Raw genomic sequence first — 20,446 nt, 5'->3', positions numbered from 1 at the left:
CAACAATAGGTAAAAAAATTATTTTATATAAGATATAGGATCATATCTGTCGCCGCCAAGCTTTGTATGAATAATTTTTTTTAAAATTCGGTTATTTAGTATATTTTTTACTCTGCAAAGCTTGGACTCGTTCTCATTGACTCTCAAAATCAGGGATAAATGGTTTCGGCTTTTTGTTTTGGCCTTTTCACTTTGCATTCTCTTTGAATATAATTTAATTTGCGTAATGAGTAATGATGTTTTGGTTTTGTATACACTCTATATAAATTAAATAATTGTGTAAGATATCTGGTAGAGTGAAATTGAGAATTAAAATAATATTACTCTTTGCATAATATAGTTGTGTTTCAGAAACGGAAATAGTTAATTTTCTAATCGCTGGTAATTTTAATAAAGGCATACAAATGTAAATCACAAAATTTTAAATTTTATTTCTAAACAACATTAAGATAATCTAAGTTTACACACACAAAGTTGAAACTTTTATATCTAAAATGACATTACAAAAAATAATCTCAGCTTATAGTTGTTGCATCGAGATTCTCCTGATGATAGCTGTGCTTACTTGGAATTGCTTTCAAAATAAAATTTCCTTGACTTCCTCATTCTTAAACGAAAGCAACTAGAAAGGAACACAATAACAGCAACAGGAATGGCACTATAGTGACGGTTGTTCCTGAATTGTTGCCCTTATCTGCAAAAACCAGAATTAGTCCCCTGAGACTTTTACTTCATTATGGATAGCAAAACAAGAAGCTAGAAAAAGGACATAAAATTAAGAAGAAAGAAACACGGAGTAGAAGACCACTGTAGACTTGATATTCATATTTTGTTGATGGCTATCACAAAACAGTTATGTTATTTGAAGAATTAAAACCTGACATTATATATAGTATGATTTATAATTATTGAGCAGTGTCAAATTATTCTAAAAATAAAAATAAATTTTTACAATAATTATAAAGTTATAATGAATATTAAATTTTATTAATTCAATCTTTAAATAATATAATATAATATATTTATATTAATTATACATATTAGATTTTAAAGAAATTAGACACTTAAAGATATTATAATTTTATCATTAATATTTATTTATATTCTAAAAAATTATATTAAATATTAAAAATAAAGATGTTCAATCAACTATTAATTAATTTTTTATTTGTATCATTCTTTTTTAGATTCAATTTATTTGAGAAAATATTTGAATTTAACGGTTGATAAATATAATAAATATTTATTAAATAAAAAATATATTATTTTTAATGTTTAAAATAAAATTAATATTAACAAAACTGATGAAACTGAGCTTTTTTAAAGACAAAACTTAAGTACACTATATTATTTTTTTTAAAAAAATGTAGAATTTTACTCTGCATAATAAAAGTTAACGTTAAAAAAAAAAGTTTAACATGAAAAGTTAGGAATGGGAACACACGTAGATCAATTTGAGGCTTCAGTTGCAATTATTTGGTTTAAGCAACTAATTAAGCATAATACGACACGTACCTTCCGAGGAAGTGCTGTTAGTGGGTGTAGAAGCAGGTGGCGGCGACGATAGCGGTGGCGGCAATGATAGCGGTGCTGGAGAGGGTGCATCTGGTGGAGGCCCATAGAAGAGGGATGAGGTTTCGTATCTCAGATTACAACTGGGTCTAATAACTCTAGCACCTATTTTGTTACCACAACAATGCGGGATTTCATTGATCGACTCAAGCAGTTATCGCACTGTGGCTGAGACAAATCGGGCGTGCACTGAACGAGACCATAAATGGTTTTATTATCAGGAACCTGTGCACTTGATGTAGCGTATTTAAAACGAGAATCACCAGAAGAAGCCTTGCTTTTTAGGCTATGCAGCAAGTTATTGACCACTTTATTGAACTGATCCACTTGCGTTGCATTGTTAAGGTTCCACATAAAATACGCAGGACCCGTTTCGCTGAGGCTAAATATTGAGCGATCTGAATAGCGCAACATGCATTTCTCGTCCTCGTACCACCCAATTGCCTCCTTTTGGTTTGGACAAAGTTGTGTGAGATTTGCTTTGGTGTCTTGTAGGCATCTGCGACAATCACCTGGGTTAACGTCTCCTCTGCACAGCCCAATGGCGTTTACTTTCTCGGTGTTTTGGCCGTACGTGAAATTGTAGAAACCATAGTTAATTTGTGTGTTGGAAGTGAGAGTGGATAAAAGGGTGTTGAGGTTCGCGTGGTAGGTGCTGTTGATTGTGTAGTTGCCTCTGTGGTTGAAATCACAGAAGTATTGATAAATATGTGAACTTTCATTGGCGTTGGTTGGAGGTGTGACAATGAGTATGGGAAGGAGACAACAAAGAAAGGAAATTGGCCTTAAAGAAAGAAAAGCCATGTTGGTTGTCTTCTGACGAATGGTGATCTTCATAGGTGAGTGGATATGGCTTTGGATACCAAAGGCCAACATAGAATTTAACGTGACTCAATAAAGTTATGGTGCCTTTCGAATTACGTTAGATTCAATTTCGATGAATTTTTAAACACATTTAATTGTTTATGTTTTGTGTTATTTTTTCTTCAATTTTCAAATTGGTTTAATCATGTTTTATAGTTTTATTTTTTATTCTTTTGATAATTTTGAAATTAATAAAATCGAATTTCTTACCCTGAGATTTATCCAATTATTAGATGAAGTATAAAAAGAAAGATAGTGATGTGACATATCTTAATTCCGACTTAATCAAAAATAAATTACCGGACTAAAAATCCTACAACTGCTACCTTTATAATGAAATTTTATTTGGTTACCATATTTAAAGATAATTGTCTCTTTTTATTTAACTGTCTTTAATTCATAAAAGTATAATTAAAGTTAATTATAAGTTTTTAATTTGTAGTTAGCTTTTATTTTTGTAAAATTTAAATTTTTTAAATTATAATATTTAATATTATTAATTAATATATCATATCATTATGTTTAACTATTTTTATTATTAATTCTTTAATCATCAAATTTAAGACAAGTGAAATTGATAACAAAACTTATTTTTGTATGTTAATTTGAATGACAAATATGAAATATAAAAATAATGCGGTAATTGATGACTTCAAGGCATGCGATAAAATAAGAATTTTATTAATATCAAATTTTTAAAAATTCTGTTTTAAATATTTAAAAGTAATATATCTTTATGAAACTATATATTTGTTATATTAAAATTATAAAATTGTACTATTGTTTTTTATTTAATAAATTAAGATTAAAAAAGCTAGGTAGCAAAACATGATCCAAAGAGCAAAATGAGAGAAGACAGAGAACCTTTTCTCCGCAATTTCGATGCTGAACAAGAAATCTTAGGTCTGCATTGACTTTGTCAACTGAGCCAAACTCAGTCAAAGTTTGTTTTTTCCTTCGCTCATTATGATATGGGGTCATTTGGACCACCACTTGGAGGAGGAGAACATTTACAATATATTTTATCATGTGTTTAAATTTGAGTTTAAATATTTTTTAAATATTAAAAATATGTTTTTAATATAAAAACATAATAAATATTTTAATAAAATTTCATTATTAATAACTATTTAAACTTACGATATTATTAAGAATATGTTTTTTTTTTCCTTTTGGCTACGATGTATTTTTCCACGTCAACTTTGGTCAAGCTCCCTAGAGACAGACTCTCTCCGTTGTAAAAATAAAGGAAAATTATTTATTTACATCCAATTTCTTTGGCATAATTGTTAGGTTTTATTTAAAAGTTCAACAGAAGAAAGAAAAAAAAAAAGGTGTAAGAGATAAAGAAAAAGAGAAAAAATTAATAAAAGAAAATCAGTCAATTTAAAAACTTAAAAATATAAATTTATAAAAGCTATAAAAATTACTATCAAATAAACATTCATCTCTCTTAAAATGAACTCTTAAATAAAACATAAAATGCGTTACATTTTGCAAGTCAACTAGGGTCAATGCAATTTGTTCGTAGTAATTCACACGCTTCAATCTTCACTGAAGTCTTGCCTTTCTCATTGGTCACGTACGGAAAATTCGGTCCTGCCATCATAAATTTAACACTTTTGCTAATAAACTTATTATCTATCATACATATTATAAAAGATCTTGCTAACTAGATCTCTAAAAATATAAATTTAAAATAAAACATTATATTATAAAATGTAATAAAAATACATTAATCATATTTTTAACACTATATATAAAAAATCATTTATATATCAATTTTGTGTACCTTTGACTTGTATATTTAAGAGTTTGTCATAAGAGTTTATAGAAAAATTATAGAAATAACTTGAAGATTATTTGAGAGAAGGGTTTTAAAGATAAAAGAGGAGATTTTTTTAAAATAAAAATATAAATTCATGACAATAAAAATTAATTAATTAATATATCATGTTTAAATTAATTTATTATTTTATATGTTTAATTTAAAAAATTAAAAAAATAATTTAAAATAAAAATGTCTCACTCTCTATTTCTTTTCTTTAAGATTTTTTTTTCTCTCAAACAATTCTTTAAATATTTTATAAGTTTTTCAAATTTATTTTTATAAAACTTAAGATTATTTTTTTAAAAATAAACTAATTTATTTTAATAAATTTCATTGTCAATTTTGTATCATAAATTTTTGTGTAATAATAATTTATAATAAAAATTTCATATTTAATATTATCATACATTGTTAAATTAATTTTTTTATTTAAAATAACATAGAAATATTAAAATAGATATATTTAAATTCATCTTTTGTAATTTGTTACTTGTTATGTTTTTATAAATTTAAAATAATTATTTTATACTATTCTTAAATTAAGAATTATTATTATTTTAAATTTTAAAAATAATTATATTTTTTAAAAATAAATTATTAATTTTTTACTATTTATTATAGGGATTTAATATAATATTAATAATCATAATTATTCGCATTGAATTTCCTCGCAACGTATTTTGTGAGAATTTTCCTAGACACAAGGGGAAAGGCGCGTATTTGAGTGTTTCAAACGATATATCCATGCATTATTGGTATTTAAGAAATGTTATTACTAAAACAAAACTGTTGTATTTTTTTTTATCAATAAAAGAAAGATAGAAAAAACAAGGAAAATAATCAGATTAATAAGTATACGCATCTACCATTTGATAAATATTTTTTAATAATATTATACATATCAACAGAAAAACATTTATTATTTTCATTTTCTTTTGACTTGTATATTTAGGGGTCCGTTAAAAGAGTTCATGGAAATAAATTAAAGGTTGTTTGGGAGAAAAATTGCGAAGAGTAAGGAAGACGCATACTTTTTATTTTTTTAATAAAAAATTACATAATTAATTAACTATTTCATATCTTTAACTTCAAAACTTTTAAAATTTTAATATATTTAAAATAATTTTTTTCTTCTCTTTTTCTCTTGTTCAAAATATCTTCTCTCAAACAAGTCCTTAAAAATTCTATAAGTTTTTTAATTATTTTAATAAAATTTCAATATAATTAATCAAAATAAACTAATTTTATTTTAATGTATTTTGTTATCAATTTTATGAAATTTTTTGTGTAATGATAATTTATTAAATAAAAACTTAATTAAATTATACTTGCAAACAAATGTTTAGTACATAAGATAAAAAAAATTATTTTTTAATTATAAACCGATTGGACTTATTTATATATAGTTCAGTGTTGTGTTTGAGTTGATATTAGTTTTATAAGTACTAAGGAAAGGTTTTTTCCTGTTGATCCATTAATAGAAGTTTTTATTCAATACTATTACTAGTAAATGTATACTTGTATAAGATATTGTTATCTTTTACTTCATCAAAATTTGTAATATTTTACGAAGGAAATATATGTTTAGGGAAACTTAAAAAAATTCTTATTTGTAAAATACTTAAGATAATTTTTAGAAAAAGTTTAGCTTCTATTAACAAAGGTTAAAGTGATTGGGTTGATAAATTGTATAACTTATCATTAAATGTTAAATTATCCGAAAATTCCGCTCATTTTTTCTTATTTAAATTTGAGATAAAGAATTTTGAAACGTAAATAATCTTATTTTAAACATTTTCAACCAAAATTAATTGTATAAAATTAAGATTATTTAGAATCAAAGTAATAAACGCTGACTCAAATACATCCTGAATAATTCTAAGAAAGTGGTTCACGTAAATTAAGAAGAAAAAAAAAAAGTCATTGCAGTTTCAGATCCAGAGCATGTATAGAATAATAGAACAATTAGAATGGGAAACCAAATATTGAAATCCAATAAAAAAAGAAAGCAACCAATTTGACTAATTGAAGAAAAGGCATGACATGATTGCATTCTGTTTCAGTAATAGCAAGATCTAGCGAGGATATGGCTCAGTAATTGAAGCCTCATTCACCGATTCTTGAATTGATCTATTTGTTTCCCTTGAATTATGCTCCGATGACAGCATGTCTGGAACGCTTCCAGTTCTACTGTCAACAACAAATGCAGGTTCTGAAGGAACTGGGAGAGTCAGAGAATTGCTATTAAGCATTAGTGCAACTGAAGCCATGGTTGGTCGGGCAGCTACATTTTCTTGAACACATAGTAATCCAATGTGGATGCATCTCATTATTTCATTTTGTGAGCTGTTGTTTAACGTGGGATCCATAATATTTGTAGTTCTTCCCTCCCTCCAGTTTCGCCATGTCTAAACGAATTTGATCAATTGCACGTTAGTTTTTCATAGATTCCATTTCCTTATACGGTCATGTAAAGGAAGAAATAGTGAGAAGAAAATAGACTTACAAAGCTCAGTAGATCCTCCACATTCTCCCCACGATGAATGTTACCACTGTTTTTCTGGCCACTCACAATTTCAAGAACCAATACCCCAAAACTGAACACATCTGATTTCGCTGAAAACTGTCCATATATTGCATACTCAGGTGCCATATATCCACTACATGCCAATAATGGACAAGTTTAATTAGTCATAAATTTTGAGTCTTTTCAGTTTCATGATCTTAAATTTTTACTCTCTTTCAATCGCTAAGGCTAACGATAATTACATCAAATTTTTTAATTTAAAACTCTTACAAGAATTACTAGCTTAGGACTTACAAGGTTCCAACGATTCTATTTGTATTTGCTTGAGTCTGATCCACAAAAACCAGTCTTGCCATTCCAAAATCAGAGATCTTAGGGTGCATCTCTTCGTCTAAGAGAATGTTGCTTGCTTTGAGGTCACGATGTATAATACGCAGTCGAGAATCCTCATGGAGGTAGAGAAGCCCTCGAGCAATACCTCCAATTATTTTGTAGCGCCTTTGCCAATCCAATTGTGCTTTCTTTATTGGATCTATATGTACACCGAAGCCATATGAATTTTAAAGCAAGTTTCAATATGTCCTGAGCCAGAACTAAAGTGATAGAATAACACTCTAATTATACACATTTGAACTCACCAAATATGAAGTAATCAAGGCTCTTATTGGGAACAAATTCGTAGACAAGTAGCCTCTCTCTTCCTTCCAGACAGAAACCAAGTAGCCTAACTAAATTTCGGTGTTGAAGCTTGGCCACTAAAAGCACTTCATTTTTAAATTCTATATCTCCTTGACCAGAATCCCTTGACAACCTTTTGACAGCAATCAATTCTCCATTGGGAAACTGACCCTGAAAATATATCAAAATCAAGAGCAGTGAATCTTTCTAGGCCAAGTTACCGGATATATATAGCATACTTTGATGAAGAGGTGATATTTATCTGATTGAAAGGGTAATTTTATTCTTACCCTGTAAACAGCTCCAAACCCGCCTTGCCCAAGTTTATTAGAATCAGAGAAGTCATCTGTAGCAACCCGTATGGTGTCAAAGTTGAATTGCAACGATTCAGCAATCGAAATTTCATCTTCATGATCATCTTCTTCTCTATGAACTTCACATGCATGAGAATCCGGGTAAAAGGAATTAGTCAGTTATTCGGACATGATCAATGAACGCAGTCAAAAGATAATATTCATGAATTATAAAGTCTTTAACTTGTTAACCAAATGATGTGGGACTTTGTTAGCCTTAAACTTACTTTCAAAGTGTTTTCTTGGCTTCCTCAGTCTTAGATAGATGCAGATAAAACCAAGGAGCAACACAACACCAGCAACTGGCACTGCTATGGCGATGATAGTTCGTGACGTGTTGGTGTTTCCTGCAGAAAAGAGAATCCGCAGGGCGAGAACAGAAGCACTTATTTTGCCTTCAACAAATGAAGAAGTAAAACAACTAACTTAAAGAATGTGACAAGACAAGTACGTACCTTGAGAAGGAGGGTTGTTGGAGGAGGGTGATGTGGATGGAGGTGGTGCATCTGGGTCTAATTTCAGCGTAGGACCGAGGAAGCTATAAGGGTCAAATCTAATTCTACAACTGGGTTTTAAAACGTTAACTCCAGCCTTGCCAGTACAACAACCTGGGATTTCTGAGATAGCATCATTCAAGCAGTTACTGCATTCTTCCGTTGTTAAATCAGGCGTGCACTGCACGTAAGCGTATGTGGTTTGAAAATCCGGAGAAGGAGTGGTACCTGGAGCATACTTAAGACGAGAGTCACCTGATGCAGCTTCATTTGTTAGTTTCCTCATCAAGTTCTGTAGCCCATCATTGAATGCATCCACCGATCCTGTTACATTCTTTTGATAATAGAGTATTGTCCTTGGATCATTTTCCAGGACCCCAAATATTGGGCGGTGAGAGTAGCGCAACATGCACTCTCCAGTCCACATGATTGCCTCTTTCTGGTTTGGACAGCTCCGTGTGAGGGACACTCTGGAGTCGTTTAGGCAACTGCGGCACTTGAATGGGTCAATATCGCCTCGACAGAGGCCAATGGCGTATACTTTGTCTGTGTATTGGCCATATGAAAAATTGTAAAAGCCGTAATTAATTTGTGTGTTGGAAGAAAAACTGGATAAAAGGGTGTTGAGGTTTTTGTGATAGGTGCTGTTGGCAGTGTAGTTTCCTTTTCCGTTATCACAGGTCTGGGCGCTGCTTTGCGATATGATTATCAGGAAGAGAGAAGAAAGAAAGGAAAGGAGCCTAAAAGAAAGTGCAGCCATTGTAATTGTCCTCTGCAAATCACAAGTAATGACTGAGAGGCCTTACAATTTAAGGAGCTTTTATACCTGGGAGAAGCCTTACGTATTGTGTGACTGACTATAAACTCTTTTTCCTGGAAGAAAAGGTCATATTAGTCAATATCTTATGTTTATATATTTTTTAAAATTATTTATGTGGACTTTTTGTCATCCATAGTCTATAGTTGACTTATGATAAAACTGGTGGGTAACATTTTTTTAGTATTTTTTTGGTATTCTATATTTTAATTTTGATTAAAATTGGATTACTTTTTAACTTGTCAAGTGGCGGTGTAAAGCACGGGAAGATTGGTCAAGTAGAACTGTCCAACTCCTTTGTCAAGATATGGAACTATTTTAATTGAAGCAAGCTGCAATTCATTCCTATGCAACAGCATGTAGCACGTGGCTTTTTGTGGTGCAAGGAAAAGTGAAAGTGATGTAAAGCTGCAGCACGAACGACTATTCCTTCGTTTCAGTCTTCCACGGGATGGATAACTTTTTACGTGGTCCTCTTTACTTGGTCTTGAGCAAATATCTGTACTACATTTTTTAATAATTTCATAATTTCATAATTTTTTAAATTTAAATAATTATGCTTGAGATGCATTCAAAATTATAAAAAACTATAGTATTACATCTTTGATAAAAAATCACTTTTCAATTTTTAATCAATATTCTTATCATTTGTCAGTAAATTTGATAGGTGTTGTAAGAAACATGGCGAATTTTATCCTTCCCAAAAACTTTTCTAATATCCCTTTTGTAATTTTTAAATAAATTTTATATATGTCTTTTTATTCATTTAAACAATACAGATGTTGAAATAAAATATAAAATAAGGTTGAAATTAAACATAATTATAATATAAAAATACGTTGATTAAATTTAAATTATAATATTTAAAAATAAAATGACTGTGAGGGTGCCGAAGATGGATACCTTTTTCTGCTAAAGCATTCAGTGCTAGACGCGGTTCTCAAATGGAATTAAGAAAGCCTCAATCAACCAAAAAGTCACATCACACTTGCTATTGTTCAAATAATTCATTCGGACAAGTCTAACGTAATTTCACGTTAAATTCCTCAGTCTAACGTAAGTTTTAAATTAAAAGAACCAAGATAATACTACCTGCTTTCTTATTATTTTCAAAAGACAAACCAATTTATCATCATGAATAAAAATAATTATATATTTTTGTTTCAAAAATGTCCAACATATTAAATAATTAATTCAGTAGCCTTCATTAAAAATAGATAAATGCGTAATTATCATAATTTTATAATAAATTAAGGATATAAAATGAATTTAATAATTAATATATTTAAAAATAAGTCGTTATTTTTTATAATTAAGAATTTAAAATTTTGACAATTATTTTTTATAAATAAAACCGGAAATATTAATAAATAGTTAAATAATGAATTCAAGTGTATAAATATGCGACTTATATATTTAGAAAATTTTATTTTAAGTTAAGAAATACAGGTAATACCCTTATTCAAATTCAAAGGGTAAGGGAGCTGCTAGCTATATAGCCATAGCTTACACTAACACCAACTACATATCACATTCCAGGTTTCAGTCTCGGATTAAACAGAGAGAATCTGTGGTCAATTTTTAAACAAGACATGGCACAAAAATTATGATCAGTTCCATGACTTTGCTGCTACGACCAAAATCTAGCGAGGATACAGCTCAGTAATTGAAACCTCATTCACTGATTCTTTATCTGATTTTATTGGCGATTCACTTGGCCTTGAACTATACTCATCCCTGTCCATAAAAAAAGCAGGTTCGGAAGGCACTGGAAGAGAAAGAGAATGGCTATTAAGCATGAGAGCAATGGTAGCCATGGTTGGTCTATCAGCTACATTTTCTTGAACACATAGTAAACCAATGTGGATGCATCTCATCATTTCATTTTGTGAACCGTTGTTTAGTGATGGGTCTATAATGTTTGTGGCTGTCCCGCCCCTCCAGTTTCTCCATGCCTGCAAGAATAATTTTCGCTCAATTGCTGATACTGTTAGGTCTCTAATAGTGATTGATTCAACTTCTAAATTAATGTCTAAGAGCATGTAACCTTCTAATCCACATTCTAGTGCAATATAATAATAGTAGTAAGAAAAGAAGGACTTACGAAATTCATTAGATCCTCTATATTTTCCCCATGACGAATGCCGGTGTTCTTTTGACCACTTACAATCTCAAGAACTAGTACACCAAAACTAAAGACATCTGATTTTACTGAAAATTGTCCATGCATTGCATATTCAGGTGCCATATATCCACTGCAGGTAAATATGGGCCAGCTTAATTAGTCATAGATATTACTTAGTCTTTTCACACACATAATTTTGCAATCTTTCACTTTTACATTCATAATTCTAGCATATTCAAATACTTACTAGGTTCCAACAATTTTACTTGTATTTCCTTGAGTTTGATCCACAACAAACAGTCTTGCCATGCCAAAATCAGATATCTTTGGATTCATCTCTTCATCCAAGAGAATGTTACTTGGCTTAAGATCACGATGTATAATGCGCAGTATGGAATCTTCGTGAAGGTATACAAGGCCTCGAGCAATACCTACAATGATTTTGTAGCGCATTTCCCAATCCAATTGTACTTTCTTGATTGGATCTACATGTATGCCAACGTCATATGAAACATGTTAGTACTTTGTAGCTAACCTTTGTCTTGGACCTAAACTGAAGTAATAGAGTAACAATTTAATTATGCAGATATATTGTTAATATTCAGATCTACCAAATATAAAGTAATCAAGGCTTTTGTTAGGAACAAATTCATAGACGAGTAGCTTTTCACTTCCTTCCAAAGAGAAACCAAGTAGCCTAACTAAATTTCGGTGTTGGAGCTTGGCCACTAAAAGCACTTCATTCTTAAATTCCACGTCCCCTTGACCAGATTCCCTCGACAACCTTTTAACTGCAATCTCTTGTCCATTTGATAGCCTACCCTGAAAGTGTCACAATCAAGTATTGTTAATTCTTTGTTGCTCAAGTAACTGGTCAATTATATCATGTTTTGACGAACGGGTAGCATTTATGTGTTCGAAGGAGTGTAAGTTACCCTGTATACAGCTCCAAATCCACCTTGTCCAAGTTTATTAGAATCTGAGAAGTCATCTGTAGCGACTCTTATGGTATCAAAATGGAATTGCAATGACTCCCTGGTTTTAATTTCATCTTCATCTTCATTTTCATCTTCAGAAGGACACAGACAACGGGGTTAAAGTAGTGAACTTTTCAATTAAGATAAGCACACTCGACGTAGATTACTGATAGATTATTTTCTTAGTTCTTGATTTCCAGGTTTACCTATATTTCTAGATTTTTTGTATGTATACAGTATATATAATACACGATTTTTTAACGGGTATACAACTATACAAGGACACAATAAAAAGTTTAAAATATAATAATAATGATTTGAAAGTTATTAAAAAATATTGATGCATATTTTTTTATTATAAAATACTTAATAAAATATATTTCAAATATTTTTAATACATGCTATATATTAAAAAATCATAATATATAATCTATAGTCTGCAAAATAATACCCATTATTTGATATTTTAATTTAATAGAAAGCACAGTAAGGTTTCCACAAAAAGGCCAGTCATGATATTGATAGAGTAAGCTAAAAGAACAAGTGACGATATATACTTAGACTTACTTGCAAAAACTTCCCGTGGCTTCCTCACCCTTAAATAGATGCAGATAAAAGTACTGAGCACCAAAACAACAGCAATTGGCACAGCTATGGCGATGGCAGTTCGTGCTGTGTTGCTGTTTCCTGCGCAAATCAGAATCATCGCCGGTGGGACAGATTTTTGCAAAGTTCAACAGATAAATAGTAGCACATAGAAAAGTCACCACACCACCGTAAACACGATTTTCGAACTATATCACCACATAAATCCTGCAAACCTTGTTTTGTCTTTGCATAGGCACTTATTATTTTGAGTCCAGCAGACAGAATAATTCTAATTTTTCGTATTTTTTTATTTCTGTAAGTTTACTTAACAAATTACTAAGGGAGAGAGCATATGAGAATGATATAGAATTTTTGAGAAATTTATTTTAAAAAATAAAAAATATATTATTTTTTAATTTAATATTCAATGTATAAAGAATAAAAGGGTATTAAAAAATACATAAAAAATATTTCAAAGCTGGTTTGTAAAAAACAATCTTACATAAAAGGGAACAACAAAATTTCAGTAATTACTTCACTAATTATTAATCGAACTGAAAAATGGATCATTAAGTCAAGTCCTCATTTCAGCCTTGATGGATCAGTCGTAACTATTACGCTGTGAGAAATTAAGCAAATGTGATGCTTACCTTGAGAGGAAGTGTTATTATTGGAGGAGAGTGAAGGTGGTGAAGGCATTGGCTGCGGTGACGGTGGTGATGCTTCTGCAGAAGGTTCATAGAAGCGGTAATTTTCATATCTGAAATTACAACTGGGTCTAATAACCCTACCACCTATTTTGTTATTACAACAATTTGGGATTTCTGAGATAGCTCCAGTCAAGCAGTTGTAGCAGTCCTGTTGAGACAAATCAGGTGTACACTGTACAAGACCATATATGGTTTGAAAACTTGGACCGACTAAGTTTGCTACACCAAACTTACGTGAATCACCTGGTGCAGCTTTGTCTCTTAGGCTCTCCAACAACTTTCTCAACACTTCATTGAACCGATCCACATCTGTTGCATTGTTTAAGTTCCACATATAAAACGAGGGTGAAGCCTCCATGAGACCAAATATTGAGCGGTCGGAGTAGCGCAACATGCAATTGTCGTACCACCCAATTGCCTCTTTCTGGTTTGGACAAAGCCGTGGGAGAAGCACTCTTGAATTGTTGAGGCAGCTGAGACATTCATTTTGTTTAACGTCTCCTCTGCATAGCCCTATGGCATTTACCTTGTCACTGTTTTGGCCATACGAGAAATTGTAGAAACCGTATTTAATTTCTGTGTTGGAAGAGAGATTGGACAAAAGGGTATTAAGGTTGTGCTGATAGGTGCTGTTTGCTGTGTAGTTGCCTTGTTGATCAATACAGAATTTATATAAAAAGTTTGGCTGGGCGTTGGTTAGAGATGAAATTATCACAAGGAGGCAACACACAAAGGTATTAAACCTGTAAGAAACACCTGTCATCGTGATTTCCCTCTCTGTAATCATAATAGCAAATGGGAAATTGAACCTTCACTTTTGATTAGCTTCCAATGGCAGAAGGATACTCTGTACTGTCGTAACTTATATCATGCACACTTAATATTTTGATTAAAATTTATTTAAATTATAAAATGGAATAAACGTATTAAATTTCAAATATAACTTACATATATTTTTATAAATTTTAATGAATAAATAAAATATATTAGAAAAAATGTTAAAAAATATTTTTAACATTTTTCTTTTAACAAAATTTATTTGAAGTCAATTTCTTACTGTTCAATCCGTGTAATTTTGATAAGTATACCGCTTTTATTTTGATGTATTTTGATTATAGAAAATGTTTTTGTCAACGTTAAATTGGTTTTACTTGTAAATTTTATTTTAAAATAATTTGTATGATTAATTTCAATTTAGTGAAAAGTTTTTATAATATGACGTGATGTTGTATTTATATATCATTAATAAAAATTCTTTTAACGATGTAGGTAATTCGTCTAAAGAGCATACAAAATATATACTTTTCTACTGATGATTTAAAAATAATTCAGTAAATATACATTTCCATAGTATGAATATTTTATATTTTATATTTAAATAAAACAAATTCAACAGAACGATAGATATTATTATTATTATTATTATTATTATTATTTTATAGCAATTAAAGAGTTCTAAAGGTGATAAAAATTATGAAAATTAGGACATTTTATTTTTCTTGACGTGGTATATCAAAATATAAAAATAAAAATAATATTAAAATTCAATTTACCTAGAAAGGAAAATCATATTCAGTTTGATACATTGTTAAAATTAAAATTAAGAAAGAGTATTTAAAACTAATAAAAATTATAAATAAGATTAAATATTCAATACATGCAAAGTAAGATAATTTTGCAAAGATAAAATAAAATTTAAAAATACGATCACTGAAAAAAAGTTAAATTTATAATATAAAAATGTAGATTATCTTTTAATTTTAAAATGAGTAAACGATAACAAAGTGAAATTTCTTGCATTTTCAGCAGGTCAAAATTAAAATATTTGAAAATATGCCGTGTCTTATGGAATTGGAAACAGAAATGTCTTGCACGACAACTGAGTGTGACCAGAGTGCGCATGACAAAGCGAGCAAATTCCAAATTCTAGAGAGATGATTAATTTTCAGATGAAAGCAGCGTAATTAGTGTAGTTAAATCAATGAAAAATCCAAAAGGAGGATTAACATATATCACTCTTGTACATATTCCCACACGTTTTACAAATTTTAATGGGATTGGATCTTAATTATTACGCTCATTGCAAATCATGTGTGTCTATATTTCGTATTATTAATTTTTAGAGTCTCAATTATTTAATATCTATATAAAAAGAAAAAACACAACTTAAATACGATAACTATTTATATGATTAATAACTTTGGGTTACTTTCACAACTAGCCGAAACTATTGATACATACCTCAACCATTTTTCCCTTACAGAGAGAGGGATGCCTTAAGTGCTTTCCCATTTATTCATGCCGTGTTTGAAACGTTCAAGAGAATATTTCAACAGGACCAACTGGTTGTTGAGGTCCATATAAAGAGACGTGGAAACTCCATGCACGCGTCCTTCATTTTTTCGGCCCTGTTTGTATATAAATTTAGGAAAATGTTTTTTCTTTTCTATTTTTTAAACTAATTTAGGTGTTTTTTTTTTTTAAGTGAATGTTAGAGATGTCTGTCTATAAAAAAGATTAAAAAAAAATTTATGGGCTAAATTTTTTTAGTTAAAAGTGACCTAATATTATGTGTAAAATACAATATTAAATTCGGACTAAGGACTAATTTATTTTTTTAAATTTTAGATCATAAATATCCTTTACAAAATAATTTTCTTTAAATTAAATTAAATTATTATGAATAAGAAAATTCTCTTTTTAAATATTTAACATATCCACTTTCTTAAGACTTCAAAATTAAAACTATTCAAAAATTAGTTCCTAAAATAAAAATTATTTTAATTTTTATAAATTTTATTTACGTATATTTATTATATTCGACATAGACTTTCACAAGGCACTTAGTCATGTTGCCGATTTAAATCCAACACGTGTCCATTCTTGGACAAGATAACTAAAGAAATAAAAATTTAGTATTAATAATAAATTGTATCATATTAAACAAAAGCACTGGTGGAATATGCCAGAAATTCTAAATTGAAACTTGTTCATATGCAAAATTTCTGCCTTCAGAAATAGGGTTTCAGATTATTGAGGAAGATTAATCGTAGACTCGTAGTTTAAGCTAGAGATTTCCCCCAAGAAATTGTCAAATACATCGAATATATATTGGTCAACACATTTTATTATTAAAACACACATTACAGGTTTCTGTCTCACTTTAACCAAGACAATAAACGATAAGCTTTACCCATGTTCCATGACATCGTATATCAGTTACAGGATTGAATTCGTTAATTTTGAATCAATTATGCCTACGAGTTACGAACTTCACAACTAGGATCAAAACTAGCGAGGATATAACTCAGTAATTGAAATTTTATTGACTGATTCTTGAGATGATCTATTTAACTGTTGGGTTGATCTTGTTGCCGTTGAATTATACTCCCATTGATGCATGCCAGAAAGGTTTCCAGTAGTATTATCCACATAAAATGCTGGTTCTGAAGGTACTGGGAGAGTGTCAGTATCATTACTAAGCATCCGTACAACGGCAACCATGTTTGGTCTGGCAGCTACATTTTCTTGTACACACAGTAACCCAATGTGGATGCATCTCATTATTTCACTTTGCAAAGCGTTATTTAATACGGGATCTACAATATTCAAAGCTGTTCCCTCCCTCCATTTTCGCCATGCCTGCATGAATTTGCTTAATTCTAGATATTATTGGTTCATATATTCCATTTGTACTCTCCTACGGTAATTAGTCAAACAAAATCTTCTGATCCTTCTACTACTTGATCAATAATAGTAACATCTACACCTACTTTTATGTTTATCACTATTATTTATATATTTTTTCTTCTTTCCTCAGGTCACATTCATATTTAAAAATGTGGGGACACCCAGAGGGAGACATTTCAATGGGACACCCAAGGAAGAGATCACACATTTTAAAGTCTGGATGTTATACGAGAAAAAAGAAAAAATATATATATATGTAAGTGTGATAAAATATAAATATAGGTGTAGATGTTTAAAAAGATAAATTTTTTAAATAATGGAAAACGCTACTTGTAATGACTTACGAAGCTCAGTAGGTCCTCAGCATTCTCCCCATGACGAATACCGTGATTTTTTAGGCCACTTAAAATCTCAAGAACCAATACCCCAAAACTGAAGACATCTGACTTCACTGAAAACTGTCCATGCATTGCATACTCAGGTGCCATATATCCACTACAAAATGATGTGAACAAACATATTAAACATAATCGTTTCACGGACATCTTCGTTTTTTCCCCCAAATTTTAGTTGCTGAGCCCAATGATATTAATAGTAATTAATAAGTTTAGTATATTCAAATACTTACTAGGTTCCAACAATTCTATTTGTATCTCCATGTATTTGATTCAGACCAAACAATCTTGCCATGCCAAAATCAGCTATCTTAGGATTCATCTCTTGGTCTAAGAGAATGTTGCTAGCTTTAATATCACGATGAATAACGCGCAATCGAGAATCCTCATGAAGGTAAAGAATGCCACGAGCAATACCTCCAATTATTTTGTAGCGGTTTTGCCATGCCAATTCTGTTTTCATGGTTTCATCTGCACATACAACCAAGCATATGAATTTTACAACTTTGTTTATGCTTAGTCTTTGTCTTGAACCAGGACCAATATAGTAACAATCTAATTATACTGAATAGTAGATATACAAACCTACCAAATATGAAATAATCAAGGCTTTTATTAGGAACAAACTCGTAAACAAGTAGCTTTTCTCTTCCTTCGAGACAAAAACCAAGTAGTCTGACTAAATTTCGGTGTTGAAGCTTGGCCACTAGAAGCACCTCATTCTTAAATTCAATATCTCCTTGGCGAGAATCCCTTGACAATCTTTTGACAGCAATCTCTCGTCCATTGGAGAATCTACCCTGAAAATGTATATCAATTGGTTAATATACTTTCACGTCTGAACAACTCGGAGTACCACATTGGGATAAAGGAGACATTTAGCGTGAGTAGCACAAACAATGTTATCTTACCCTGTAAACAGCCCCAAATCCTCCTTGTCCAAGTTTATTAGAATCTGAGAAGTCATTTGTGGCAATTCGTATTGTATAAAACTGTAATTGTAATGACTCGTGGGTTTTAATTTCATCATCATCATCTTCAGCTGGACATGAGGAGGAACAGGGTTATAACTCGTGAGTTTTTCAAATGTGATAAATCGAAACAGAACATTGATAGATATAATGTCTTAAGTAGAAGGAAATTGCTACTGGCTTCTCCATCCGTCCCACATTGGATACTCAAAGAATCAACGAAACTTTAAAATTGACTAGGTAATTGCATCCTACCCAATTTCTGGCTGTAAATCATTGCTTTAAAAAAACTTTAAAGCCTCATACTTACTTTCAAAAATATCCCTTGGCCTCCTCACTTTCAAATAAATAAAGATAAAACAGAGCACCAATACAACAACAACAACGGCCACTGCTATGGCGATGGCTGTCAGTGGCGAGTTACTCTTTCCTGAATGGGAAAGCACTGTTAATATCATCAAAATATAGCAAGTTCCACAGCTAATACATGTAAAAGGAAAATGTTATTTGATACGATGCAGAAGAGGTAAAAAGAAATAAAAGATACTAAAGAGGTGTTAATATAAAGCAATTAAGCAAAAGTGGAAAAGTACCTTGTGTAGAAGGGTTGCGGGTGGAGAGTTGAGGTTGGGGCGATGGTGGTACATCTGGGTCTAATTTTGGCAAAGGACCGAAGTAGCTATAAGGGTCAAATCTAATTCTACAACTGGGTTTTAAAACGTTAACTCCAGCATAACCACTACAACAACCTGGGATTTCTGAGATAGCATCACTCAAGCAGTTACTGCATTCTTCCGATGACAAATCAGGCGTACACTGCACATTACCGTATATGGTTTGAAAACCAGCAGGCGAGGTACCTAAAGCAAACTTACGACGAGAGTCACCTGATGCAGCTTCTTTTGTTAGGTTCCTCATCAACTGCGCCAGCGCTTCATTGAATGCATCCACCGATCCTGTTACTTTCTTTGTAAAATAGAGTATTGTCTTTGGATCATTTTCCAGGACCCCAAATATTGAGCGGTGAGAGTAGCGCAACATGCACTCTCCAGTCCACATGATTGCCTCTTTCTGGTTTGGACAGTTCTGTGTGAGAGACACACTCGAATTACTGAGACAACTGAGGCACGTGTCTGGGTTAATATCAGCTCTACAGAGGCCAATGACGTATACTTTGTCTGTGTGTTCGCCGTACGAGAAATTGTAGAAACCATAGTTAATATCTCGGAGGAAAGTGAAGGTGGACAAAAGAGTGTGGAGGACCTTGAGGTTGTCGTGATAGGCGCTATCGCTTGTGTAGTTTCCTTTCTCGTTATCACAAGTCTGGGCGCTGCCTTGCGATATGATTATCGCAAAGAAACAGCAAAGAAATGAAATAGCACCCATTGTAAATTGTAGTTATCCTCAGAGATTCCCAAGCAACAAACCCGAGATTGAAGCTAAACATACGAAGAAAGATCTTGTCACTTCAGAAATTAATGTTACACGCTTTTACCAGTCAAAACAATTGAAAAGAAAAGTATTGTTAAGACTTTTATTATTTCTATAATAATTTTTTATAAGTTTAATTTACTTTCTCGTATTTTTATTTTTTATTGTCTTTTTTTTTATCACATTATTCATTATATAACTGTGTTTGTATGCCATGAAAATAGATGAAGAGAAGGAGACAGAAGAAAGAGAAAGTTGTTATGTTTGGTTGAGAAAAGGAAGAAGAGAAATGAAATGTTTTGTTAGTGAATCTTACCATAAATAATCTAAATTTTTAAAATTATTTTTAGTATATTAAATTATTTTACTTATTCAAACAAATAAAATTTTATTATTTTTGTACTCTTATTTTAAGTCACTTAA

General features: G+C 30.9%; 2 protein-coding genes and 1 pseudogene across 12 annotated transcripts; all 3 read right to left on the bottom strand.

Annotated features, from left to right (window-relative positions):
* Window positions 1–608: 608 nt before the first annotated feature.
* LOC113871857 lies at window positions 609–2,409 on the bottom strand (annotated as a pseudogene).
* A 3,739-nt stretch (window positions 2,410–6,148) lies between these two features.
* Window positions 6,149–20,007, bottom strand: LOC113871993 (putative receptor-like protein kinase At4g00960). Of its 7 annotated transcripts, none has more exons than XM_027509130.1 (8): window positions 19,453–19,616; window positions 8,281–8,547; window positions 8,053–8,172; window positions 7,763–7,905; window positions 7,433–7,643; window positions 7,089–7,326; window positions 6,774–6,927; window positions 6,343–6,675 (listed from the first exon to the last, which is right to left on the bottom strand). In XM_027509130.1, the coding sequence occupies exons 1-8, from the start codon at window positions 19,508–19,510 to the stop codon at window positions 6,343–6,345; spliced, it is 1,524 nt and encodes a 507-aa protein (XP_027364931.1). In that variant the 5' UTR covers window positions 19,511–19,616. The 7 variants fall into 7 exon arrangements, with proteins under 7 accessions (XP_027364925.1, XP_027364931.1, XP_027364932.1 ...); XM_027509131.1 differs by having other exon boundaries at window positions 19,480–19,616; XM_027509124.1 differs by lacking the exon at window positions 19,453–19,616 and having other exon boundaries at window positions 6,149–6,675; window positions 8,281–9,179.
* Window positions 10,534–14,415, bottom strand: LOC113871989 (putative receptor-like protein kinase At4g00960). Of its 5 annotated transcripts, XM_027509121.1 has the most exons (8): window positions 13,477–14,357; window positions 12,873–12,925; window positions 12,796–12,814; window positions 12,197–12,330; window positions 11,873–12,083; window positions 11,509–11,746; window positions 11,241–11,391; window positions 10,535–11,091 (listed from the first exon to the last, which is right to left on the bottom strand). In XM_027509121.1, exons 1-8 carry the CDS (start codon window positions 14,321–14,323, stop codon window positions 10,780–10,782), a joined length of 1,965 nt encoding a protein of 654 aa, XP_027364922.1. In that variant the 5' UTR covers window positions 14,324–14,357; the 3' UTR covers window positions 10,535–10,779. The 5 variants fall into 5 exon arrangements, with proteins under 5 accessions (XP_027364919.1, XP_027364922.1, XP_027364918.1 ...); XM_027509118.1 differs by having other exon boundaries at window positions 10,534–11,091; window positions 12,806–12,925; window positions 13,477–14,415; XM_027509117.1 differs by having other exon boundaries at window positions 12,806–12,910; window positions 13,462–14,357.
* Window positions 20,008–20,446: the final 439 nt, after the last annotated feature.

This window comes from Abrus precatorius, unplaced genomic scaffold (genome assembly GCF_003935025.1).
Source record: "Abrus precatorius isolate BTA unplaced genomic scaffold, Abrus_2018 Scaffold7, whole genome shotgun sequence".
NCBI classification, from domain to species: domain Eukaryota; kingdom Viridiplantae; phylum Streptophyta; class Magnoliopsida; order Fabales; family Fabaceae; genus Abrus; species Abrus precatorius.
Note: the sequence above shows the minus strand (reverse complement) of the source record. Positions and strands in the feature narration are given on the sequence as shown.